Source organism: Eptatretus burgeri, chromosome 2 (genome assembly GCF_056783735.1).
Source record: "Eptatretus burgeri isolate ZD-2024b chromosome 2, Ebu_testis_v1, whole genome shotgun sequence".
NCBI classification, from domain to species: domain Eukaryota; kingdom Metazoa; phylum Chordata; class Myxini; order Myxiniformes; family Myxinidae; genus Eptatretus; species Eptatretus burgeri.
Genome location: NC_140962.1, coordinates 139087996 through 139112825, shown reverse-complemented (window position 1 = coordinate 139112825; position 24830 = coordinate 139087996). Strand labels below are relative to the sequence as shown.

Sequence of the window (24830 nt, the reverse complement as noted above, 5' to 3'; positions counted from 1 at the left end):
CATGGAATTCCAGACATGCCCACATCCCGGGCACCTCGCAAAGAGCGCTGACAATGCTAAGGGCAGAGGGTTGTCGTTGTCGTTGTTGATGTAAAATGTAAAAAATCATGTCTATAAAACAACCCACAGCGCACGTACAAAATTCCTGTGAGACACAGGGGATGGATTTGAACTAGAAATACACACTTTCCGATATAACTGAGGTACAAGGACTCTGGCTGTTGTGTGCAGCAAGCTTCCAAATTCGTAACATTATTCGGGGGGACACGCAGTGTCCACAGCGCTGCAGCGCTCTCAGGATTTCAGAACTGCACAGGAATGGCGGAACATTTGAGATAACCACGTTCTGAGTAGGAGTATCTCCAGAGTCGAGGGACAGGCCTTGTTGAACGATGACAGCAACGTGGTCTTTGTCGGACACAAACACGATAACTCGTTTATTCATCCGCGACGCGACACGTACCTCACCAAACCCTATTATGTTCCCGATCGCGAGAACAATCGCTTCCACCGAAACCCCCTCCGGTGGGAAGCTTGCGACGCCATTCTTGCGCGATAACCGTTCGAACGTGACATATCGCTGCGAGCGAGCAGCCGCCATGTTTCAACACACCACGCTCCACATCTTCCTCACTCAGGAGAAGGAAGTTACCAATACATTCCAACCTTTCTCGAACTTTGGGAAAGGGAAAGCAAACTGAACAAAATAAGGAAAGAAAAGCGAAATAAAAAAGGAAAATGAAGGTTTCAAGGGAAAAGTTTTTGAATTTTGAAACGACGAACAGGGAACAGACGATACCCTGACTTGCGGTGTGACGTGCTCTCTCTATCTCTATCTCTATCTCTATCTCTATCTCCATCTCCATCTCCATCTCCATCTCCATCTCCATCTCCATCTCCATCTCCATCTCCATCTCCATCTCCATCTCCATCTCCATCTCCATCTCCATCTCCATCTCCATCTCCATCTCCATCTCCATCTCCATCTCCATCTCCATCTCCATCTCCATCTCCATCTCCATCTCCATCTCCATCTCCATCTCCATCTCCATCTCCATCTCCATCTCCATCTCCATCTCCATCTCCATCTCCTCCATCTCCATCTCCATCTCCATCTCCATCTCCATCTCCATCTCCTCCATCTCCATCTCCATCTCCATCTCCATCTCCATCTCCATCTCCATCTCCATCTCCATCTCCATCTCCATCTTCTTCTCTCTCTTCTCTACACAGAGGGGAAACATAGGGTAACCTCACAAACAATAACACACGAACACAGAGGGGAAACACGGGAAAACCTCACAAACAATAACACACGAACTCAAAAGTGAAACACGGGGAAACCCACACGAACAAAAACACACGAACACAGAGGGGAAAGACGGGAAAACCTCACAAACAAAAACACACAAACACAGGAACGAAATGGGGAGTGTGGAAACACAAATCAGCACAAGGGAGGACGAGACAAGAATCAGCCATGACAGTCACCTCCACACAACGTCCCAACGAGACAGACAGACGGAGTGATGGTTTATTAATATAATATTCATCAAGGACTGGGCCAGTTTCACCGTTCGACATTTTGAAACTGAAGATATTTCTGTGAAATTTGTGACCCTGTCCATCAGAAGGAAGTTCTTTCGGATATTCCTGATGGCCTCCTCTCTCTCACAGGTTTCTTCTTCTGTCTGGGTTGGAATTTCAGAGACCGAGTGACGTCAGAGTTTGCACATTGGAATTTTAGAGACTTGATGACGTCATAGTTTACACATTGGATTTTCAGACTTGGTGACGTCATACTTTACACATTGGCATTTGAGGGGCTCTCAATGTTCTGTGAGAGTTCATGGCCTTGTGATTATGATCCACCATCTCTCTGAACTTCACTTTCAATTCCACGAAGAAATTGTTTTTTTATTTCATCAATAGCGGGACCACCTCGAGATTCCTCACAAATTGTTTCCCTCACTTGTGGAACACGAGGTCTCCTGTCACTGGAACGAGAGATACTGCTCTTAATTACACCGACATGGAACATAGTACGAGAGCCTTTCTGTGTTTCTTTTTCCCGCCGCTCCTTCTCATGGCTTTACTGAGCACCGGACCTGTGTTGGTAAAAAACAGACATGGCTTACTTGTTACAAGTTACCATCAGTACACACTGTACAGTGCAGTGTACAGTAGGTACTGTATTTACAGTTGTGAATCAATTCCTCTGACGTCACATTATTTTCCCCTGTCATTGGTTAGAACTTTGAAGTGCCGTCGTCTACAGATCACCAGAAATCTTTGCTCATGGGTGAAACTCTTCCACATGAACACGGAAATACCCTTTTTATTTTAAATAACAACAAATATGGAGATTTTCGTCGTCAGAAGCTCAAACCGTGGGACATTGGGGTGTTATTCACTTATTACGTTGTGCGGATTCGTTTCTTCCCTCATTTCACCCGGATGGAATTTTGATTTACGATATGACGTCATTACCGCGATTAACATTGTGGAAATTGTTCGCACAGCAGTTTATTTCATGACAGAGGAGGGAAATAACATAATACTCTCCATGGTGATGTAATTATTACCATGAGGAGTCGAGAATTTCGCTCCCACAGAATTAATGTGATTTCATTCCCTTGATTTCTCGACTTCCAGTTCAAAAATCCTCCATGAGCCCCGCCCCCACACCCCGTCTGGCTCCGCCCCCACACCCCGTCTGGCCCCGCCCCCACATCCCGTCTCGCCCCGCCCCCACACCCCGTCTCGCCCCGCCCCACACCCCGTCTCGCCCCGCCCCACACCCCGTCTCGCCCCGCCCCACACACCCCGTCTCGCCCCGCCCCACACCCCGCCCCGCCCCCACACCCCGTCTCGCCCCGCCCCCACACCCCGTCTCGCCCCGCCCCAGAACCGTTATTTCATTTTAAACGGCCAATGATGACGAACAATGAAGGGCGCGTTCCCATTCGCTCCCAGGGAATGACGTCACTTTGTATTTGTTTGTTTCACTCGAGTGAAGACCTTCGTCATGATAAGACGTTCCCAACGTTCTCTCTTTTTCCAGTCTCCTGAAGTACATTTTCACCATGAGACGGATTCAGGTTTTACCGAAGGAGAATAGAAATCATCAGTCTCGATTTTACGAGAACGATCCGGATAATCATGACGTGAATGTTTGGAGACGGGACGAGGGTTCTCCCAAGGAGATGCCCAAGGTGAACCATATGTTCCATTTCCTGTTGATTCTCTTCCCCAGGTGTTCATGTTCACCTTGTGTACAACCCCCAGGTTCATCCTCCACACGGACAGAATGTGAAACATTATTTTTATATTTTATTGTTTCCTTCCCTCTTCTAGAAAGTCCTCTCGGAGTGGAATGAGGTTTCTATGTTTTCTTACAGATTCCGAACCTGGAAATTATACAAAAACTGGGAGCAGGAGCCTTCGGGACTGTATATAAAGGGACACACCTGGAATCTGGGAAACAGGTAAGAATGTGAGCGGTTTGTTCGGTGTCACTCATTCGTTCGTTCCTCGGTGTAATTCATTCGTTCCTTGGTGTAATTCATTCGTTCCTCGGTGAAATTCATTCGTTCCTCGGTGTAATTCATTCCTTCCTCGGTGTAATTCATTCGAAGGACTGACTGGACATGAGGTCGAGATACAAGGAGTCGTCAACCAACCAATGTCTCTCAGAGTCTCGACGTTTATTGGTGTAAATTCACATGCAAAGATCAAATGAACAGAACAAACATTGAATTGTAAATATTCGGATATTTATTGATGAAACATATTTACAAATGATCACGTGTTGTAATTTTGTTGAGTTTTGATTGTCCAAGATATCTTTCAATCAGTCAATCTACGTCACAATGGAATGAACAAAGCTGGACAACCACGGTGTGTTCAGTTCCCAAGCAGCTTGCTTGCGCTTGCCAAGCCTGCCGTTCCATACCGACGGTTTTGAGTGGAGTGCTTTCTTGAGTGCTTCAAGTTCCGTCCACAGAATGAGAAAATCATGTTTGGTTTAATAAATAAATACGGCTCCACTTAACACTTAATCGTTTTTTTCTTGAATAAATATCTTGAAACGGATATTTTAACGTTTTTTTAATGTATTTTTATTCTAATTGGCCCTGCTCCCCAAAAAACGATGATGTGATGACGTCATACATGATCCGCCACGTCATCTCGAGGATACTTTTGCTGCGGGACCGACATTTACATGCGGCGTTCATATGCTCTGAACTGTGAAAAAGCACTGAGAAGGGCAGCACGATGTATTGTTGTTGGTTGGAGCAAAACTACCAAAGATGGTGTGAGGATCCGTGTTTGACCAAAAGATTCAACTGAAAGAAGAATTTGAACATCGAGGTGAAACTGAGCAGAGGAACTTGGCATGGCCAGACTGGTTGAAGTGGAATTTGCAGCACCCAGTTTGAAGATGATACGTTCCACTCCGTCCTGTATTCCCAGTTTGGGAAGAGTAAATTGAAGACATTGAAAGCCGACACGATCCCCACGAAGATTAGAGATAATCCTCATCTGATGGAAAATAAGAAAATGGACAGAACAGCGGGGGAAAGGGGCCATTCAAAAATTACAGAGCGCATGGGGAGAGGGGGGAGCACGTCCAAGTGTTACGAAGTGGGAGGGTGTTCGAGGTGTACGTCCAAGTGTTACCGGGGGTGTGAGGGTGTATGTCCAAATGTTACGGAGTGGGAGGGTGTTGGGGGTGTATGTCCGAGTGTTACGGAGTTGCAGGGTGTTCGGGGTGTATGTCCGAATGTTACGGAGATGCACTGTACATCCTGACACGATATATAAAAATGATATATAGCAAAATATGTCAAAACGTTGTGAATGGATTGTGACAAAACTTGGTGAATGAGTTGGTTGGGTGACGAGAAGAAGCCGATTCGATTTTGATTCATGACCGGATCCAAATCTGTCCTATCAGTGGGATACAACACGTGAACTGTTCAGCCTGGCGGAGGAATGCGCTCCCCCGGGTGCAGTTCTGGTTATCCTGGAACGGCCTCCGTATCGAGATTATATGAAGAAAGAATGCTCCAGGCAGCTTACCAACACTCAGAGGTTTTAAAAACTTTTAACTTTATTTTAAAACCCTCCAAGTGTGACGGTAAAAATCGTGCTTTCTTCACACACAACCACCGTTCCACCAGACTAGGAGGAGCCATCCTCTATGCTCCTCCCAGCAGAGATGAGCAACACATGAGCAGAGTGTAAATGTGCATGAAGCAAAACATGAATATGCATGAGGAAAAACATGGGCGGAGCATAAATGTGCATTTTTCATCCAAACTTTGTGACATCACATTGGTAACCACAATCACATCAGAGAAGTGTTTCATCAAAATTCCACGACACTCGACTCAACATTCCACGAAAGCAGAGTACGAATCGATGGTTGCAAGAAAGATTACATCAACTCGAGCATGTTTGAGTGTGCAAGAGTAAACTTCTTATTGATGGAACACACACTGATTGAAACTAAACACCATCAATGAAACAATGAAAGGATTATATCATCTGATCCAATTCATCGTAACATACGGTGGACATTTACAATCAGTGTATATCAATAGAGACCAACATTGTGCTCGTTTCCTGCTTTTTCATGCTCTGTTAAAAGGTTAGAACATGAGACAAGTCTGACGACGACGATGGTTCACGAGCGGTATTTGACGATGTAGATTGTTTCAGAAGTCAAGGATGAGACAATGTGATAATGTTTGACCAAGTTTTAAAAATGATCAACATGATGTGGTACGAGTGACAGGATATAAGCTGCAAAATGTCGAAAACCCGGTTTCGTTCAACAACTTTCAAAATTTGACCTTTGCATCACCTTTAAAGGTCACAAAACAATGTTTTGGACATTAAAATAAGGAAACAGGATATGTGCAATAGCTTATTGGAGTTAGTTTGTTGAAGAAAGTCGAAAACCCGGTTCGATTCCCACAACTTTGAAAATTTGACCTTTGTAACCTTTTAAGGTCAAAGGTCAAGGATTATGACCTTTGGTACAAAACTTCCTCTGGAACATTCCAGGAACAATATAACGTCATATAGGCTATATGGCATTTCACACTCCTCGGATTATCCATACTTTGATGAAATCAGCGTAAAAACAAACTTGAAGGGGGCGCCACGGGCAAGGTGTTCGAGATAGAGCAAAATGGTTTCAAGAATTTAGGTGGGGAATGACCTCAAGATTATGCATAAAAAATATTGTCATCCAAGCTCTCAAAGTTTGGGCGGTCGTATGATTTTTATGTCAAAATTTGAAATTTTCTAAGTTCGTGACCTTTTGACCTTGACCTTGGGACGAAAATGAAAAATCGAGCTTCGTGCTGCTATGCAGGTGCCATTGGGCGAACGAAATACCGAAACACCTGCCGGATTCGACAAACCCCCTTGGAGAAGATGCAAATTGAAATCGGCTAACCCCTAAAAACACGTTTTTTGGGTGTGGCTCCACCCATAATGAGCACACCACGCCCATTTTCAGGAAACGACAACAACATCATGATATAAACCTCCCACCAAAATTTTGTCAGGATCGGATTAAAACCCACGGAGCTATGCTCGGGACAGACAGACAGACAGACAGACAGACACACAACAATAACGAATATAGTGGTCACTCATTTTTTTCGTGAAAATATTTTTTCGCGAAGCAATTATTCCATATGTTTGCTGTTCCTTCCCCAGGTTGCAGTGAAGTGCATGGAGAGAAAAAATTGGAAAATGGTGAGTTTATGGGAATGTGGTGAATGTAGGACCATTTACATGGAACCCCACCGGCCATTGGGACTATACAGGCTGTTTGTGACGTTTAAACCCACACGTAATCATGTGAGAATGTGCAGAGGTAACGGAAACGGCAGCAAAATGGTGGATGTTTCCGGGTCTCTGCCATGAAAGATCATCAGTTTCGATATTTGGGATTCCTGTTCCCCGAGGCTCATCAGCACCTCCTTCTGTAAATTTTTAACTGGTTCACTTACTTTATATGAGATAAATTAAATTATTGAATAAATGATTGCCTATTATTGACAAGTTTGATCCATTTGTTTTTGTTTTTCAGCTCTCTGATGAAGGGAGAATGTTACTGCAGGTTGATCATCCAAACATTGGTGAGTGTGTGCATTGCACCCTTTCCTTGAGCTTTTACATCAATTTTGGTGATGGCTCTGACTCGTGCAGTTTGTTCTCATTGTTTCTTAACACAGCACAGGTATTGCTGAGTCGTCGAGACTGGAAACCCAATGAATGACAGAGCAAATGTTCACACAGTTTGAGGAACCATTGACCCATAATCTATAATAATAAATGTCAGTGTGTGTCCGTAAGTTCGTCTACCTGTCTCCTCCATAATTCCAAAACCATGAAACCCAGCGGCCCCAAACTTTGCATGCACACAAAGGGATCTCGTAGGGAGAACATGAATGAAAATTGGGTGTTTGTGTAAATTTAAACACCCCTTTGAAGATAATTTATGGGGTAAATACTAAATATCACAAGAAAAATACAAAATAAGCCTTACAAAAATAGTGGTGCAAAAAAAACAAAAAAAAAAAACCCTTACACAAAAAAACCATCTTGGTCAGCCCTCTGTCAGCTCACAAGAGTCTGAAGTCGCCATATTTTTTGTCCTGCTCAACAACGCCTCGACTTGGAATAGGCTGCAACAATTTGTAAATGGAAAGTTTGTTTTTTTTCACTTTCCTCTCACATTATATTGAATGCCTGATCATCAAACCTACAAATCAATGGACACATGGCAATGGTTGTGAACACCCAGAGATGCAAGTGTTCATCGCTTTATTTAATTTATGCACATGCCATTAGCTCGAGAATCTCTTTATCCCAACCGAATTTTAAAATTTAAACTTCTTTATTGATTTCAACAGCAGTTTTGATTGCAAATAAAGTGTTCACTTGTCCAATTCGGACATCGCTTGACATTCCAGTCGTCTCCGGACGCATGGTGATGACACAACCGATCGGCAATCGCTTGCTTTGTCAGCCATTACTCATCAACCATTTCGCTGGAGTGCTTGATTGAGTGCTTAAGCCACTTGGGGAGCACTCTGCAATACTTGTACTGTCACCGAATATATCGATCAACTTCAACACACTTGAGGGCTCATTCGTCTGCGTTTTGGCCGGGCATTTCCTCCGGCGGTGAGTCGGGTGGCGATTCATTCGCTGAAAATGTGCAACTTTATTTTACACCACATTTCCCCGATTTGTACCATCTTCTTTCATTATACGACCCTTCACTTCAGCAGAGATAAATACCTATAAAAACACTGTTTTGTTTTTAAAAGTTTCTTAAACTGTTTCGTTGCATTACTTGCTCGAGTGGTTTCGGCATTTAGTGAGCGCTCTTCAAGCTTTGATGGTGATCTGTCGGCTCGGTTCTGTTTGGGGACATTTCCGGAGTGAGGAAGCCAAAATAAATGAGATGATTACAATGAGTAAAAAATGTTTTTAGTTATTATCCAAAGCAGTGAATTTCCACATCACGATAGGAGAGCTGAGAGATACCCATGCTCTCACTGTTGGCTGTCTCGCCTGGGTTCAAATCACAGGTCAGGTAATTCATCAATGTGTGTGTACCGTCTCTCGGATGGACGTTAAACTGGACGACACATCCGCCATTATCCCTTCCTCTCCCCCTCCCCACCTTTCTCTCCCTCTCACTCCCCTCTCCCTCTCACTCCCCCTCTTCCTCGCTTTCCCCTCTCCCTCTCTCATCCCTCTTTCTGTCTCTCTTACCCTTCCCCACTCGCAACCTTCTCCACTCTCACCCCTCTCCCTGTTCCCCCCTCCTCCCCCTCTCTGTTAAGGAGACTGTTAAGGACTGCCTGTTAAGGTTTCAATTTAAAATAGCACACACACCATGTATCGTGCACAAATCAGAATAGGACTGAGCCGATCGGAGGGGTGCAAAGGTCGCTGCATGTGTGAGCATGCATGCGTTCTGGCAGACCTTTCACAAGTAGATAGTATGGATTTTCAATGCTCCCACCTGGTTTTATATGAAACCTGGTGGTTAAAAAGACGATGTTGCTGTTTGGGCACATTTTATCACCCTTCCCTGCCCCTCCCCTCATGTTTTCTTCTCTTCCCTGCCCCCATGACACCTTCCCTTCCCCTCACCCTGCCTTTCTTCCCCTCTCTTCACGCTGCCTTCTCTTCCCCTACCATCATGCTTACCTGGTCCCAAACCTCCTCCCCTCTCCACCCCTCCCCTGAACCTTGCATCTCCCGGCAGTTTCCCCTTGCTGTGTTCAGGTGCTGTTTTGGCGTATCCCATATTGATCAATTCTGGACTACCCCTCCCCCTTCTCCACAAGTCCCACTATCAAATGCATTTCGAGAAACCCCCTCATGCATATCTCCCCCCTCACCCCTCCCCACTTCCATCCCCTCCTCTTTCCCATCCACCTCGTCCCCCTCCGCCCCCACTCAGCCCCGGAGTGTTTTGTGACGTTTGGTGAGGCGTCCCTTCCCCAGCCCCCTTCCTTACCCTCCCTCCCCTTCCTTTCCCTACTTTCCCCTCCCTCAACCCAGCTTCCTCCCTTCCCTTTCTCTCCCTCCCTCCTTTCTCCCTCCTTTCTCTCTCTCTCCCTCCTCCCTTCCCTTTCCCCATCTCTCCTCTATCTTTCTCTCCCCACCCTCCTCTTTCACCTCTCCCTCCCACCTTTCTTCCTCCTATCTCTCTCCCTCCTCCCTCCCCTTTCCTCGTCTCTCTCCTCTCTCTTTCTCTCCCTCCTCTTTCTTTCTCTCCCTCCTCCATCCCCTCCCTCCCATCTCTCCTTACCCCCTCCCACTTGATCTCCCCGTCAGCAACATGACGGGTTGTATTTGTTGGTATCTATCTATAATTCCTGCAGTGTGTGTGTGTGTGTGCGTGTGTGTGTGTGTCTGTCTACGACCGCCGTTTCTCGACGACCGCCGGTCCGATCTGATTGAAACTTGCCAGGAACCTTTTCGAGGTTTGATATTGATTGGACGAGCGGTTCCCAAGTTACGGCCATTTTACTGCTTTTTCAGTGTTGAAAAGGTGTATATATGGCAGCTGAAGGTGTCGTTCCACCTCCTCACCTTATCATGCCAATTTTTTCCCAAATTATTAATAACCGGACGATCACTGGTCCGATCAGATTGAAACTTGCCAGGTATATTGACAGGGACCCGCTGATGTGCCTTTTCAAGGTTTGATATCAATCGGACAAGCGGTTCCCAAGTTACGGCCATTTATCTGTCGACCAATGACAAGACACGGTGCTATGACATCACGAATGACGTCACGATTAATGTTTTTATTTATTTATTATTTTATTTTATTTGCACGATTGACGGTCCGATCTGATTGAAACTTGCCAGGAATATTGCTGGGGACCCGCGGATGTGCATTTTCGAGGTTTGATATTAATCGGACGAGCGGTTCCAAAGTTACGGCCATTTATCTGTCGACCAATATCTGCGAGAGAGGGGGATGGGAGAGGGGCGATGAGAGTGGGGGCGAGAGAGGAGGGGGGAGAGAGGAAGGGCGAGACTAGGGAGGATAAAGGGGGGCAAGAGAGGGGGGAGAGAGAGAGGGGTGAGAGAGGAGGTGGGAGAGAGGAGGGGTGAGACTCGGAGTGAGAGAGGGGGAGAGAGAGGGGAGAGAGATGGGGGAGAGGGGGAGAGGGGGAGAGAGAGAGGAGGAGTGAGAGGAAGGGCGAGACGAGGGGTGAGAGAGGGGGAGAGAGAGAGTAGGAGAGAGAGGAGGGGCGAGACTAGGGGTGAGAGAGGGGGAGAGAGAGAGGGGGAATAGAAGAGGGGTGAGACTAAGGGCAAGAGAGGGGAAGAGAGGGGGCAAGAGAGGGGAGAGAGAGAGGGGCAAGAGAGGAAGGGGGAGAGAGGAGGGGCCAGACTAGCGTGAGAGAGGGGGGAGAGGGGGTGAATAGAGGGGGGTGAATAGAGGAGGGGTGAGACGAGGGGGGTGAGAGAGGGGGGGCAAGAGAGGGGGGGCAAGAGTAGGGAGGGAGAGAGGGGGTGAGAGAGAGTGGGCGTCACAATTCAAGAGAGGGTGAGAGTGGGGGCGAGAGAGAGGCGCGTCACAATTCTTCTTCATTTCATATGATGTCACAATTGACGCTGGGGACCTGAATATGTTTCCCAGGTGTTTCCCAAGTTATGGCCATTTATGATACGGTTGGTCCGATCGAATTGAAATAATGCCCCAATCCAGTCATCGTTTACGCACCGACGGGCCCAGACTAGTTAAATAAACGACACCAAGGGTAACATGGATCAACTAAGTCTCGTGTTCTGATGACCTGTTTCAACATTGTTTTCATTTGTTCCATCCCGCTGTCCCTGTGCAGTGAAAGTGTTTCGTTTTCAAGTTTTGAGTGACTGCGCAGCCTTAACAATGGAGTTTGTTGATGGGGGTAAGGCCTTTTCAATTCTCCTTCTGTTATTTGATGATGTTTGTGTTCATTATCTCACACTTGAACATCGTAATCAATTTAAAATCTGTAATAATTACCCCGTGCACACAAATGGAAAAGCAGGGTGAAGCATTTGGTTCATGTCCATCCATCTGTCTGCCTCATCAGTTTATGATCATCATTTATGATGGAGGAACAACTCATTTGAATTTAACGTTTTATTTTGAACACGAATCTGAACATCAATGCGACGACAAGTCTGTCGTTTTGCCGGACTTTGGCTCTGAATTTGTTCCAATCACACATGTGGAGAGAGGAGTGAGATGATCTTTTTTTACTCTGCCGTCCTGCCTGGCACTCAAACAAAATTAAAAATCATTCCAAACAGGAAACTTAGTGTTTTTAAGGACATGATGAAGGACGCAAACAAAAGGTCAACAAACTGATATAAGATGTCAAACAGGATGATGTAATCGATACTCGGTAAAATGGTGGTGTAATCCAGAATTAATCATTTTATAAACCTTCAAACCTCTCTGAACCTTTATTGGAATTGAATTGTACATTTGAACGCTGTGGAATGCAAATTGTCTTCATAATACTTCCAAGAACCTGCTCTATAAATATGATACATAGCATGAGGGCACGGCATGTGAGAGGTGCAGTATCGGGGGTGAAGAAGAGACCGTCACATGGCTGTGTCCGAAGCCGATTGATGCTGCATTCTATGGTGATCAATGAAGCCTCCATCTTCTAAACTGTGACTCAATGTCGTCTTATTTCAGTGTTTTCGTGTGATGTGTAAGACTGCTTCAGGAGTGTTAAACTTGCGGATTTTTAAACGATCTTTCAAATCATTATTTTATTAAAATTGAAGAAAAGACTTGAACACGACAGGGGATATCATGTTCTGTGAACTCACTCGTTTTTGGTTAGTTATTTCTGCACAATTGTATCTAAAGTTCACGGTATAAGTTTTTAGATGACACAAAGAAACTAGAACGACACTCTGTCGAGGACACACTGACGCCAGTCTGAATCGTTTCCAATTTGTTTCCCAATGATCGGCAGGATCCACATCCGGAACGAAACCAAAATTGAATCGGCTTGTTCTTGTCACCTCCCTAACTCATCCACGAAGTCTTGTCCGAATTCGTCCGTAACTTGTTGAGATATCGTTCTCTGTATTTGTTATTTCTCTCCTTATTATATCATTCAATGGTGAAGAATCACTTAATATATTATCACTTCACTTGTACATGCCTTGTATTTATTTGTTTCTGTGAAGTCTCATGATGAGTTTTGTTTGCAGAAACGCTCCATGATTTCGTCTCTCGAAATGGCCCTCTGTCTGAACAATTCGCGTGGCCGATAATGTACCAGGTGAGTGAATCGTGTTCACAAGTGTGATTCACACGTCCGGTTTGAAATGTTCTATTCAACAGAAAACAAGATAATTGTGAACGAGTTTGATCTTTAATTTCAAAAGGAATCTCATCACGTGCTTTTGATCTTTTCCAGACTGTTTCTGCACTCGCACACATCCATGATCAGAACATTGTTCATTCTGACATAAAGGTAAGAATCCAGACACCGAGATGTTTTTTTCTCGGTTCATTTCATGATTGTATTTTCATCACATAATTCACGGATTTTTTTTCTCAAATCTCTCATTCCTACACACACAGAAATTCACAAAACTTTCATTCATATGTTGAACATACAGACGTTACTTTTAACAACAGCAACATCTGGAAGTTCACAATTCAGCAATATCACCTGAACATTAAAATTTCATTTTCATTCATCTTTGCTGATTGAGTGGAAAATTTTCACTCGTAATATAAACATTGTATTTGGTGGTGCTGCGTTTCAACAGGAATTCATTAAATAAACTCCTATATTCTTTGGGGCTGGAAGGGTGCCCTCGAGATACCGACACTTAGCTTCTGAGTCATCTCGCCTGGGTTTGAATTCTGACCCAGGTATAAACTCTCATCATGGAGTTTCACAAGCATGGTGATTCATCATTGTACATGCCATCCCTCAGATGCATGTGAAACTGGGGGTCCCGTCTGCTGCCATTAGTTGGTGGACGTAAAAGATCCTATGGTTTCCTTCAGGGAGAGTGGGCGATTCCTTGAGGAATATGGTGCATTGTTCATCCACCCAGATCCACTTCTGCAAATCTTGCCAATTCTGAGTGTTCATCACATGTTGATCGATCATTTCAAAATTCGAGTTTTGATTCGATGGATTTTATGACTTGAAGTATTCAGGGGATCAGGAATGAAACTTCCTGTAGTCATGTTATTTGGAAGTGAAAATGATCATATTTCACATGAAAATTCACCAATTCTCTGAATGTATTTTTACATTTGTTGATAAAAACATGCGGAGACGTCTGCTTTCCTCTCCACTACTTTAGAACTTGCAATTTTAACCTGGAGACATGGCACAGTCCTGCAAATGATTCAATGACACCATATATTTCACTCTCTCGTATGACGAGTTCGGGAAATTGAGCATGTTTTCTGGGTCGATTTGAAAAGCTCGAGGAACGTTTTGAACATTAAGTGTGTTGATATTGAATGAAAATCTGACACCACAGTGAAGTAGCATGGTATGTACATTCAAGTTTATGAGGATCATTTTAAACCATGCAGCTGTCGGTGAGATACCCTGTAAATCCACCTCCTTTCATATACAGCACAAGGCTGCAGGGCAGCATCATGACTGAGGGAATGGCTGTGCCACTGATTGAATCCTTCCCCTCTGAAGGTTGGGGCAGGAATTTGGAATTTGTTCCGGGTGCAGCGATAGCTCAACGACACTTTGTGAAGGACAATGTGGGTCTTTAATTTCCACCAACGAAGACCGACAGATGAGATTGATGTTTAATGACCATCCAAAGGACGGCACAAACATTGATGAATCACTCTGCCAGTGAAACACTGGGATGACATTTGAAAGCTCGGTCAGGATTCAAACCCAGGCTCAGCAATGTAGAGGCGAGTGTGCGTACCTCAAGGCCATCCTGTCGGCTTGTAATTCCAACTGGGTAATATTTCCTTTTATCCTTCATCGGATAGATCTTGAACTCAAACAAGTTTCAGAATGGTGATTTTTTTTTTGAAAGTGTCATGTTCACAGCAATTTGGACAGTAATCTGCACAAACTTATTAAATTAAAGAACTGACAACATAGCTCAGAGGTAACAATATATCCAATTGATCTGACATCCAGGCAGCTTTGATCGTGGATCCATGTTCACACTATCAACCCAATTCTCTGCCAGGAGTGTGACATCATCGAGGTGTTGTGATTTAAGAGGAGAACTCAACCGAGCTGCACCATCTGCCAACTCTTACTTGTAGATGCGAAAGATGCCACACAACCTTTTGAAAAGAGTTGGATAAATTCCAATTTTCTGACATGGTTTTGGCCGGCTTCAGCAACATTCAGTGAAAGAGAATCTCTGGGTTATGTCTATTTGTGGTTGGTTATGTCTTCATCTTTCTGGTATGATTTCTACGAATTGATATCATACCACTTTAACAAAGCCATCTCTGTTTTTATCCTCTCTCCAGCTCCAAAACCTACTTTGTAACTCATCGGGAGTACTTAAAGTGGCTGATTTCGGTCTTGCCAGATGTTTTGTCCCGGGTCAGCGGCTTGAAGGCAAAATAGGGACACTATCTTTGATGGCTCCAGAGATCCTAAGAGGGAGAAATTATGAAGGTCCTCCCATTGACGTGTGGGCCGCTGGAGTCATGCTGCACTATATGTTCACGAAAAAATATCCCTTTTCCAAGAAGGAGTTACGAGTGAGCATTTTTACATTTCCTCTCATCATCATTTTAATCATTACCATCATGAATGTTGTATCTTAAATTATTGTTATATTTGTTGGTTTTGACCTCTCCCCTTCTCTTCCTCAAAACTCCTCTGAAACATCTCCCCTCCCTCACCTCCCTTGATTTATTTTCACTTATCCATCCAAACCCTTTCTTCCGTTCAGTAATTTTTATTTTCTTCAATGATACATCCCCTTCCCCTCCCTTCCCCCCTCTCCTTCATTTGCAAAAAGAGCTTCTGTTCATTTTCCAGAAACATTTTTCTGACATTGACATTGATTGGAAATGTAAATGATCCCCAAAACTCTCCAATGGTGGTTCAAAATAAAAAAGACGACACAGAAATTACAACCACGCTGGCTGCACACCACACCTCCCCACCTCCCAAATGTCACCGACCCATTTTCTTCCTCCTTTATGTTGTTACGGAGATGGGTCGGAAAACTTTGAAAGCCCAACGTGTCCATCAAAAGACCATGAACACCGTCTCCAACACTCAACTCCGGCTATATCTTTGTGCTCAGGGTTGGTTTACCGTACTTGTGAGATGAATGAAACAGATGGGGAACCGCGACTGTGACTGTGCAATGACTACTAATTGACCGAGCGAATGATTGTTATGTGCCACACCCTCGCGTGTATCAGACCAATTATTCACTTGGTCCAATCCCAGGAGCGCTATTTCAGATCAAACCCCAGCAGTAAAAAGTCAGGACACGATATCATGTCTTTCATTAACTTGTTACACAAGCAGAAAATTGGTGGGAGAAATGTTTTGGGAATTCAAATGGGGAAATAGTGGGAGACTTCAGGAAAGACAAGGCAAGCAAAATTCAGAAATTTAGAGGAACATGTGCACGACCTCTTATCCACTGTGTGATATACCCACCCTTCGATGCCTTAAACAATTACTTTGCACCTTTACGTGAAATGGATCCAGCCACCCAAGGAAAGGAAATAATGCAAGGAAAGGGGTGAGAAATGATGGTGAGGAAGAAGGAATGTGAGGTCTTTTACGCACCTCGACACACCTTCTGCAATCCTCTTTGAAGCTGTGGTGAACCTCTGCTCAGGGGTTCAGGTTCGCCTTCCGCACACTCCCTCCTGTACTATTTCCTCCAATCTATCAGGGTCCCGGTCAGGCGGGGGTGGCTGGATGTTCCCTCGATCAAACACGATGGACGGCATGGTTGGCAGGAAACTCGTGCGGTGTTTCGATCTCATGTGGTGGTCCCGTGTCAACAACAGGACGATGTGAATCTGCGCCAGCTTTGAAGTGTGTGTCAGTGGCTGGGTGAAAGCCATGGAAAGTATGGAAGATGGGAATGGAAGGTCAAAAAGGTCGGAAGAATGTAGAGACATGAAAGTTGGAAAAGTCGAAACATGAAGAAGTGTTATGTCAGGAAATGTTTTCTTTCAAGTGTGGAAGAGGGTCGGTGAGAGAAAAGCTGTACAACGCTGTACCCAAAATTCTCTCTCTGTGCTTTGTGCATTCCTTCCTTTTTATTCCATTTCCCATCCCCTCCCTTACCCCCTCCCTTACTCCTCGGCTTCACAACTCTTCATTGGTGCAGGACTTGCGGGGGTGGTCAAGATCCTCCGAGATGGTCATTGGTCGATTCCTGTCTTTCGACCCAGTTATAGTGCCTGATTTGTGAAGCAAACATTACAGGCAATTTTTTCCAGGAAATTGGACGGGCGAGGAGATTTGTGCTCACCTGTCAGATTGGATGGATTGCTTCCATTTGGGGGGAACTGGCACGTAGTCTAAATATTCCCTTCCTCACTCGAGCTGATTGTGCGGGATTCTCCACAATTTCTCCACGGAAGGAAGGATGTCGGGACATCGTGATGTGTCTTTGTTCACCTTTTGTGGGAAATGGTTCCAGATGAGTGTGTCAAAGAGGGAAAGAACACGAACTTGGTCTGACTCGCATTCGCTATGCACACCTATCCCCATTAACACGATATATCTTCATTGTGTTCAGAGAGGAAGAGGTTCCGGACAAAAGGTTTTGAGGCATTCAGCCTTCTCACGAGTGGAATCGGCTGTTGTGCCATTTGAAGAGAGGAAAAGGATGGAACGGGAGCAAATACCAGAGATAGACTTGACAAGGTGCCACCAGGTTTTAGAGGGAAACAAGTTTGAAAGTTCATTTTTGAGATTGGATACATGTTGTTTTCCAGCTCTCCTGAGGGTATACACACACTTGTTGTGGGCTTTGTGGATTGATCTGAGGTTGCATTCAGTCGGATTTGCCTTCCAGAAGGAGAATGCAAGTTGTTTTAAGTAAAGCAACAGCCTCACCAGAGGATTCAGAGAAGCATGAGCGGGAGGATGGTAAGATAAATGAAGACAAGATGGGATTAATCTGTGCATACGAGAGAGAGCAGTTTTCTGTGGAAGAATTCCCAAGCTGAAATCATATCAGTGTTGGTGGATTGAGGAGACAAGTCCTGAAGTGTAAACAAATACATGAGAAGCTTGAATGAAAGGACTTCTTCAAGAGCATTGTTGAGAAAGTGGATGGGGGGGGGGGCGTTCTTCCAGATGGTCCTTTCAGAGAGACATTGTGAGAGTGTGAGTTTTTTCAGGCTTGAAAGACATGTTCCACGTGTTGGACCACCTTGTGATTTTATTCACATCTGCAGAGGGTGAAGAGGCTGCTGCTTGCCGATCTGTGGGATGAACCTGAACCCTTATCACCTTCCTTTTGATTAATTTCCTCAATTAAATTTTTTTTAATTTCCCCAATTTGTTCCCATCTGAGTGAAGCTTTTCTGGAGCCAAGATTTTTAAGAAAGAAAACATTAAATTTTTTCCTTTGAAAATAATCTTGGATATAATTTGAATGTGGCTTCTTGTGTCGTGCTTTTTTGTTGCTCAAGGTAAGTGTGACCGTTACCTCTGGATGTTGATCAATAATTTGGTACCTGTACCATCTCATGACAGAAAATCGAGTCACCCTTCGAAGAGTTAACGCCATACCATCCTCCAGCAATGCTGAGCAAATCATGCGTTTCCCTCTTATCATCCATGATTTGTGAGAATGCAATAACGAGGATCTCCATGCAGGTCGGTGACCACAATGAGAGGCAGTTTTGGAGATTTTATTTTGAATCCACAACCGAGTTCTGCAGTACGGTCTGGGCCGCCGATCTTGTGTTGTGTTATTGCTCTGGTATTGTTGGGGGGTTGAGGTGTAATGCGGTGTATTTCTGTGATTCCGAAACTTTATTGCACAATGTTTTGTCTTCAGGAAATAATGCACCACCAATGGTTTGAGAATTTTCCAGGAACACCTTGGAGAAACAACGGTAAGTCATGCTCTCATTTGGTTTTTCGATGGATGCATATTTGGAAATACTAGCGGGCACTCCTGCCCTCCAAGCCAGAGTACCCTTCTCAGCCCACCTTGGGTGGGTAATGTACTGCGTCACAGTCTTGGAAAAAGCACTTTGTCATTCTTCTAAGAATTTTTTATTGATCACAACAAGTCATAAGATAAATGAACAGGATGTGTAACACCGGCTTCCACCAGAGGTGGCGCTATTTCCCCCACTATCCATTTTGGAGTTAATTTCGGTGACAGCCGTGTTTTCTCCATGACAACAGGAATCGGGAAACTCGGTCACAATTGAGAACTAATTTTCAGAAGTTGGTGCACGTATGATTTGATTATCATTTGATCCTTTCTGTGACTCTCTTAAAGCATGTACTTTCAAAGGTGGATTTTCTTTTCCATTACAATTGTCATAAAGGTATCGTTTTATCACATTTTCCAAATATTTGGGAGAATTGAGTTGCTGGAAGAGGAATCTCTTTGCAATAAATCTTGTTCACTGGGATACACACAACAAAGAAACACAAGAAACTTTTATGGAGAAGGAGGCAATTCAGTCCATTAAGCCTTCACAACATCTGCTCCACATGAATTTATTCAATCAAACAGTTTATCAACTTAACTTCACTTTCTTTTCAAGGCTCATAATTTTCTGGCTATTATAAGGGAGCAACCTCAACCAATGCAGGATATGGTTGTTCACTGGCCAAACGATGGGACTTCAATCTGTCCTCTCTTCACAGCTTGCTTTCTCAGTTTGGAAAGTTCATCTGATGAAGGGTAACTTTCATTTATTCCGTAAGGCTTGCAATAAATATGTATCCATCCTGGGCCAAGCTCGAAATCATGAAGTTACAAATCTCAAGGCTGAACTCTCAAGCTCATCTCCTTCCTCCAAGTCATGGTGGTGCTTTGTCAAGTCTTCTCTGGTGTTGGCTCCCCTTTTATCACCCCCCTCCACTCCCCCCAATCACCTCAACTAGTGTAACTGCAGAAGCAAGGGCAGAATGTCCATACTCTGTCTTTGCCTCCAAACCTTGGGTCCCAAACCCATCCTGTTCTGTCCCTGTGGCACCCCGATATACCAACCCTCACTTTGACTTTGTACGCAACTCACCCGAGAAGGCAGAGAAAGTGCTCTCTGGCCTTGACCCTGCTTCGGCTTCGGGTCCAGATGACATCGGTGGCCACGTTCTCAAATCCTACAAATCTAGTGTTGCTTCCTTTCTATCTGCACTGTTCAGTCTTTCCTTCTCCTTTGGCACCTTCCCCTCTGCTTTAAGGTCAGCAAATGTCACTCCCATCTACAAGAAAGGGATAAAAACAGACCCGACCAACGATAGGCCAGTGAGCTTGTTTACAATTGCAAGCAAAGTCATGGAATCCATCATTATTGCTGTGGTCCAGTCCATCCTGCTTTCAAACAACTTGATCTCCAACCATCAGTTTGGATTCCGTCCTGGTCCCTCAACTCCGGATATGCTTCTTCTCCCATCTGAGCAGTACTTGGAGGTGCCAAATCTGTACTTCGGACCATCTCTCCGGACATTTCTCGGGCATTTGATACAGTCTGTCATTCTGCATTGTTTGCACAGCTCTTTGGCTTTGGTATCGGAGGCCGCCTTCCTTCCTGGATTCTTGACTTTCATGCAGTCAGTGGGTGGAAATCAATGAAACCCTCTCCAACCCTCTTCCAATGGAGGCTGAAGTTCCCCAAGGCAGTGTTTTGGGCACAGTTTTGTTCCTGCATAAATGACCTATCTGATATCCAACCATCTTTTCTTGCTCGTTTCAGTGTGTCCTCCCATCCTCCCATTCCTCTTGTTCTATTTATTTTCTGCCTTGATTTTTGTCCCACTCTTCAACCGACCTTGCTCTTGTCTGAGCCGACTCCTGTGCAGAAACAAAGTAAAATCTCCATGAGATCCCTTTGTAATCTCCTTTATAATGTCTCAAGTCCTCTCTCCTTCATTCACTGTTCATAGCTTCGTCTATCGAGTCACAGAATCAATATTGTCATCGTACACTGACCCCTCTCTGAGGCAGTCAAGTCCTTCTTCAGATGTGGTGACCAAAAGTGCACATGATATTGTCGATGAGACCTCACGAAACTCCGATACAATGTTCAAACCACCTCTTTTGATTAATTGTAATTGAACCCCCTGTGAATACAAACAAGAACCCTATTTGCTCCACCGACTTGGCACTGCCAGTCTGCTTACCCCCGCCCCCATATCTATTACCACCCCCAGGTCCCTCTTCTCTACGACATGTTCCAAGATTGCCCCTTATCGCATGTAATCCAAACTTTTATGATTCTTACCCATCCCCAGCCCTTCACATTTGTTACGTTAGCCCTTTGAACCCGAGCGGTCGTTTTACCAGCCGCTATTCAAACCTCCACATACCTGAACAGCCAGATTTTTCTCCAGGGAGCCCAGGGTGGGGAAGCCAAAAGTCCAAGGAGCTCAGGCTTCAAAGGGTGAAAATGAATCTGCCAATCTTTTGCTGAATGTGTGAAAACAATTTGACTTTTTAAAATCTCATCAGCTCCCTCTCTGCTCTCAACCTGACATCAAAGCTTCATGTTATCTGCAAATTAATAATCCAACACCGAACACCACGGTACAAATCATCAATGTAAATGTTGAATAATAATGGTCCAAATACCGATCCCTGGGATACCGCACGACTTACATCCTGTCAGTCAGAACTATTTGATGGTTCCGATCACCATAGCGGCTTTCAATCCAGTCAGTCACCTGACGAACCACTCCGCAAGCCCTCACCTTACTATGTCTGACAACTTTCTTTGTGGTGCCTTATCAAGTACCTTCTGAAAATCGATATCTACCACATCCATTACCCCTCTTTTATCCAATCAGAAACTGCTTCATGGAACCTGAATAAAAAATTAACATGACCTCCCTTTAATCCATGATGAATGACTGCATGCATATCGTTGAAATTTACCAAAATGTTTCGCGATCTGATCCCTAATTAACATCTCCAACATCTTTATGGAGTTAATTGAACAGCTCTGTTGTTCTCTGATTCGATGGTGTCTTTGTAAATAGTCAGAGGCTGTCAGTTATCTCTCAATCTGTTACACGCCAACCATAATCAATCTATTTCAAATTTGGTGTCCTCAAAGGTGTTGATAAACAGTATAGACGACGATGTCCCCGAGTCATTGCAAGACCTTAAAGGCACCTGGGATTCTGACCAACCAAGATCTTTCATTGGTCTGACCCTCACAGAGTTTCATAACTGCACAAGCCTGGTAGTCAAGGAGGTAAAAAACAGGATCAAAGTGTGGCTCGGAGATGAGAAAGTCGTTTGAAAGCTGCAGGTGTAAGGCCGACAAGGAAAAAGACCAAGGAAAGAGCCATTCCCACCAGTTTGTAATGAGAATCCAGCCCAATGACACAGCCCAAGGGCGGAGGCGAGGTCAGGATCTGGAATCCACAGACCCCCTATTTTTTTCAGTGTTCACTCTCAATGACTCGTCCTTTACACTTCACTGCTCAACGCGATCATGAACACATTGTTGACATTTGACATCTTCCCCATGCTTCCTCCTTCCCACTTCCTGCCTGATTTTGGTTTTCTTTCAGCAAATGCCTGATTTACTTTCTCACTACACACCCTCTCTGTTGCCTTGAATGTTATGGGATGCCAATTGTGAACTTCATTGTGTGATCTCTCTGTCTCTCTATCTCCCTCTTTCACTGATGGTCCACACTCAAAACAGAGCGTCGGTGTCATCGAAGCAGCTTCTTGAGCAAGGGTTATATTTGGTGGTTTTCCGTCACCTTCTGAGCAGTAGTTTTGGTCGTAATTTGGAACTTGGCCATGGTGCCGGCGATAGCTTGCCTTCTCTTCATGAAGGAGTCAACATCATCACTCATCATTTGTTTAATTTGCCATTGAGAATCCCAATTTTACCCCTGATTTTTTTCTTCTTCCATCATTCACGTATTAAGCAAAATTTCAGGAAAAACTATTTTTTTTTTTGAAAGGACTTGAACGACCGACTTGCTTTTGTTGAGTGTACCAACAATGGCTGCACTTAACAGGGCTCTCAATACAAGAATTTATCAACTTGTAGAAATATGTGTTAAAAGCCGGGATGGTATCGATATCTTATATTACATCTGATCAGGTCATAAGATGTTGGAGTTATGATCACCGTGTGGCTCATTGATCGATTCATGAGGAACAAGTTCTTTGGTGAACCTTGTCCTCACATCAGAGATATTGTCATGATGTTGTTTCTTCATCTGTGTCATGGAGGTGTCGCTGTAAATGTCCACTTTATGGAGACATTGAGTGTTTGAAGTGAAATCTTATTTTGAAATTCAGCAATGATCATGATGTGATCACATCACCTGAGTGTGTGAAATCATCACGATGAGAATTTGTGATAAATAAAAACCCCATGCTCGTTTTCCGGAGGGGACGACACGTTTTCTCTCCGTCTGTCCATCCCACCTGTGATTTTTCAGCCTTTTCTCCCCAAACCCTTTAACATATTCACCTGAAACTTTGTGCACGGCTTTATGATGATAAGTTGGAGAACAAGTTCGAGTTTCACAGCGTTTCATCAAATTTTTTTTTGCAGAGTTTTACCATTTTTAGATTTAGAAAATATCACATGTGAAGGAATTCTCACTCCTGTAATTTTGTTTTTGTTCTCATTCGACCTCCTCTCAGAATCCCTCCCTCCCAAGGTTGTTGTTGAAGAGAAAAGAGTCCATGAAGGAGTTGCTGGAATGGAAATTAATTATGAGAACATTGAATCAATACATATTTTCAGGAGTGATTGTGTTCATGGCAATCCAGAATCAGAATCAGTGTCATTACCTGTCCAGGAAGAGGTAAACACCTTGTACCTCATGATGGTGAATTAATGTTTGTTGTGTTATGATGTGAAGTTGTGAAACATTTTCTATTTTTCTGCTGAAGATTTCAAAGTGAATTGATCAAAAACAACAGAACATTTTCATTTCTTCCTCGTGATCGTTTTGATGTTTTTGTGTTATTGTGCATTTCTACAATGGAAGTGAAAAGAGCAATCAGAGATTGCAGGCTCTCACCAAGACTCGTTTTGTGTGGTGTTCGTGTGTTTGTGTGTTTGTGTTTGTGTGGTTTATAGACGGTGTATTCACAACCGACGTATGATTATGTTAATACAGCGGCCAGACAGACCTTTTCTGGTTCATTGTGTGGATTCACGTTCCAATCACGTGTATTTTGGAGACGGACACACAATGTTAATAGGACATCCTTTAAAGACAGACTTGCATTCCCAGAGTACGTACTTCAGCGACGTGCTCACATTGTAATTGTCATACTTTATAGAGAAAAAAAGATAACATGTATGTAACAATGGCGATCACCAGGTGGTGTTTGTGGCCGACAAGAACATATTCTGTGCAGACCGACAGACAAACTAACAAATGGACCCAAATACAATCCCCTCTCGAGGGTAATATGTGAATTCCGGAGCTGTGTGATTGTATCGTTCTTGCTGAGTACAGAGTTCGTTTTTTCAAGATAATTCATGTGATTTTTGTTTCCACAATAGGAGACACCCAAACCCTCACTGGAGATTCAGGTGACGCGCAGAGGAACTTGGCAACGTCTGCGCAGATTCTTTAAGAGACTCAAGCCTCGATGTTTAAGACGTCAAGGTGGGAGGATTGAATAATCAGGGGAATTTGAAGACTTCCTTATTTGGACTCGAGTTTTTCTGGAGGAGGATGAAAAGGTTCTTCTTCATCACAAAATAAAACCATGATTTTCCACACTATGTCATCACACTTATTTACTTATTGTCTCCACACAGGCGAGCCAGATGAATAGCAGCCTCGACTCTTCCGACACTTTCAACATGACATCAAAATGGTTCGTTCAGTGTTTTTAATATTAATTGTTGTTGACAAGTTTCCTTTCCTGAATTCCAAAACCCAGTCGAGTTTCTCTTTTCATAAAGATTTCGAAATTGTTTGACATGAGGACCAGCTGTGAGACTCTCCTCCTTTTCTTTATTCTTTACTTGGTGAAAACAGCTTCAAAACCTTCTGTTGTGTTGGGGAGAAGCTGCACAAGAAACCCGACACATTAGAAATGTTGATGAAGCTGTCTGT

At 44.0% G+C, this 24830-nt stretch overlaps 1 protein-coding gene across 1 annotated transcript; it reads left to right on the top strand.

Moving 5' to 3' along the window:
• The first annotated feature begins 3036 nt into the window (after positions 1 to 3036).
• On the top strand, positions 3037 to 24592 carry LOC147033282 (putative sperm motility kinase W). Its single transcript, XM_085871518.1, has 13 exons — positions 3037 to 3215; positions 3402 to 3488; positions 6739 to 6777; positions 7115 to 7163; positions 11412 to 11477; positions 12790 to 12860; positions 12999 to 13055; positions 15068 to 15304; positions 18288 to 18410; positions 18595 to 18652; positions 23395 to 23558; positions 24269 to 24374; positions 24530 to 24592. The coding sequence occupies exons 1-13, from the start codon at positions 3087 to 3089 to the stop codon at positions 24544 to 24546; spliced, it is 1203 nt and encodes a 400-aa protein (XP_085727644.1). The 5' UTR covers positions 3037 to 3086; the 3' UTR covers positions 24547 to 24592.
• Positions 24593 to 24830: the final 238 nt, after the last annotated feature.

Excerpts from the sequence above, each read along its gene's own strand:
- LOC147033282 (XM_085871518.1), top strand. The coding sequence starts at position 3,087 with ATGAGACGGATTCAGGTTTTACCGAAGGAGAATAGAAATCATCAGTCT. Across the intron at positions 6,778-7,114 it reads AGAGAAAAAATTGGAAAATG|CTCTCTGATGAAGGGAGAAT; the intron begins GTGAGTTTATGG and ends TTTGTTTTTCAG. Across the intron at positions 12,861-12,998 it reads CGTGGCCGATAATGTACCAG|ACTGTTTCTGCACTCGCACA; the intron begins GTGAGTGAATCG and ends GATCTTTTCCAG.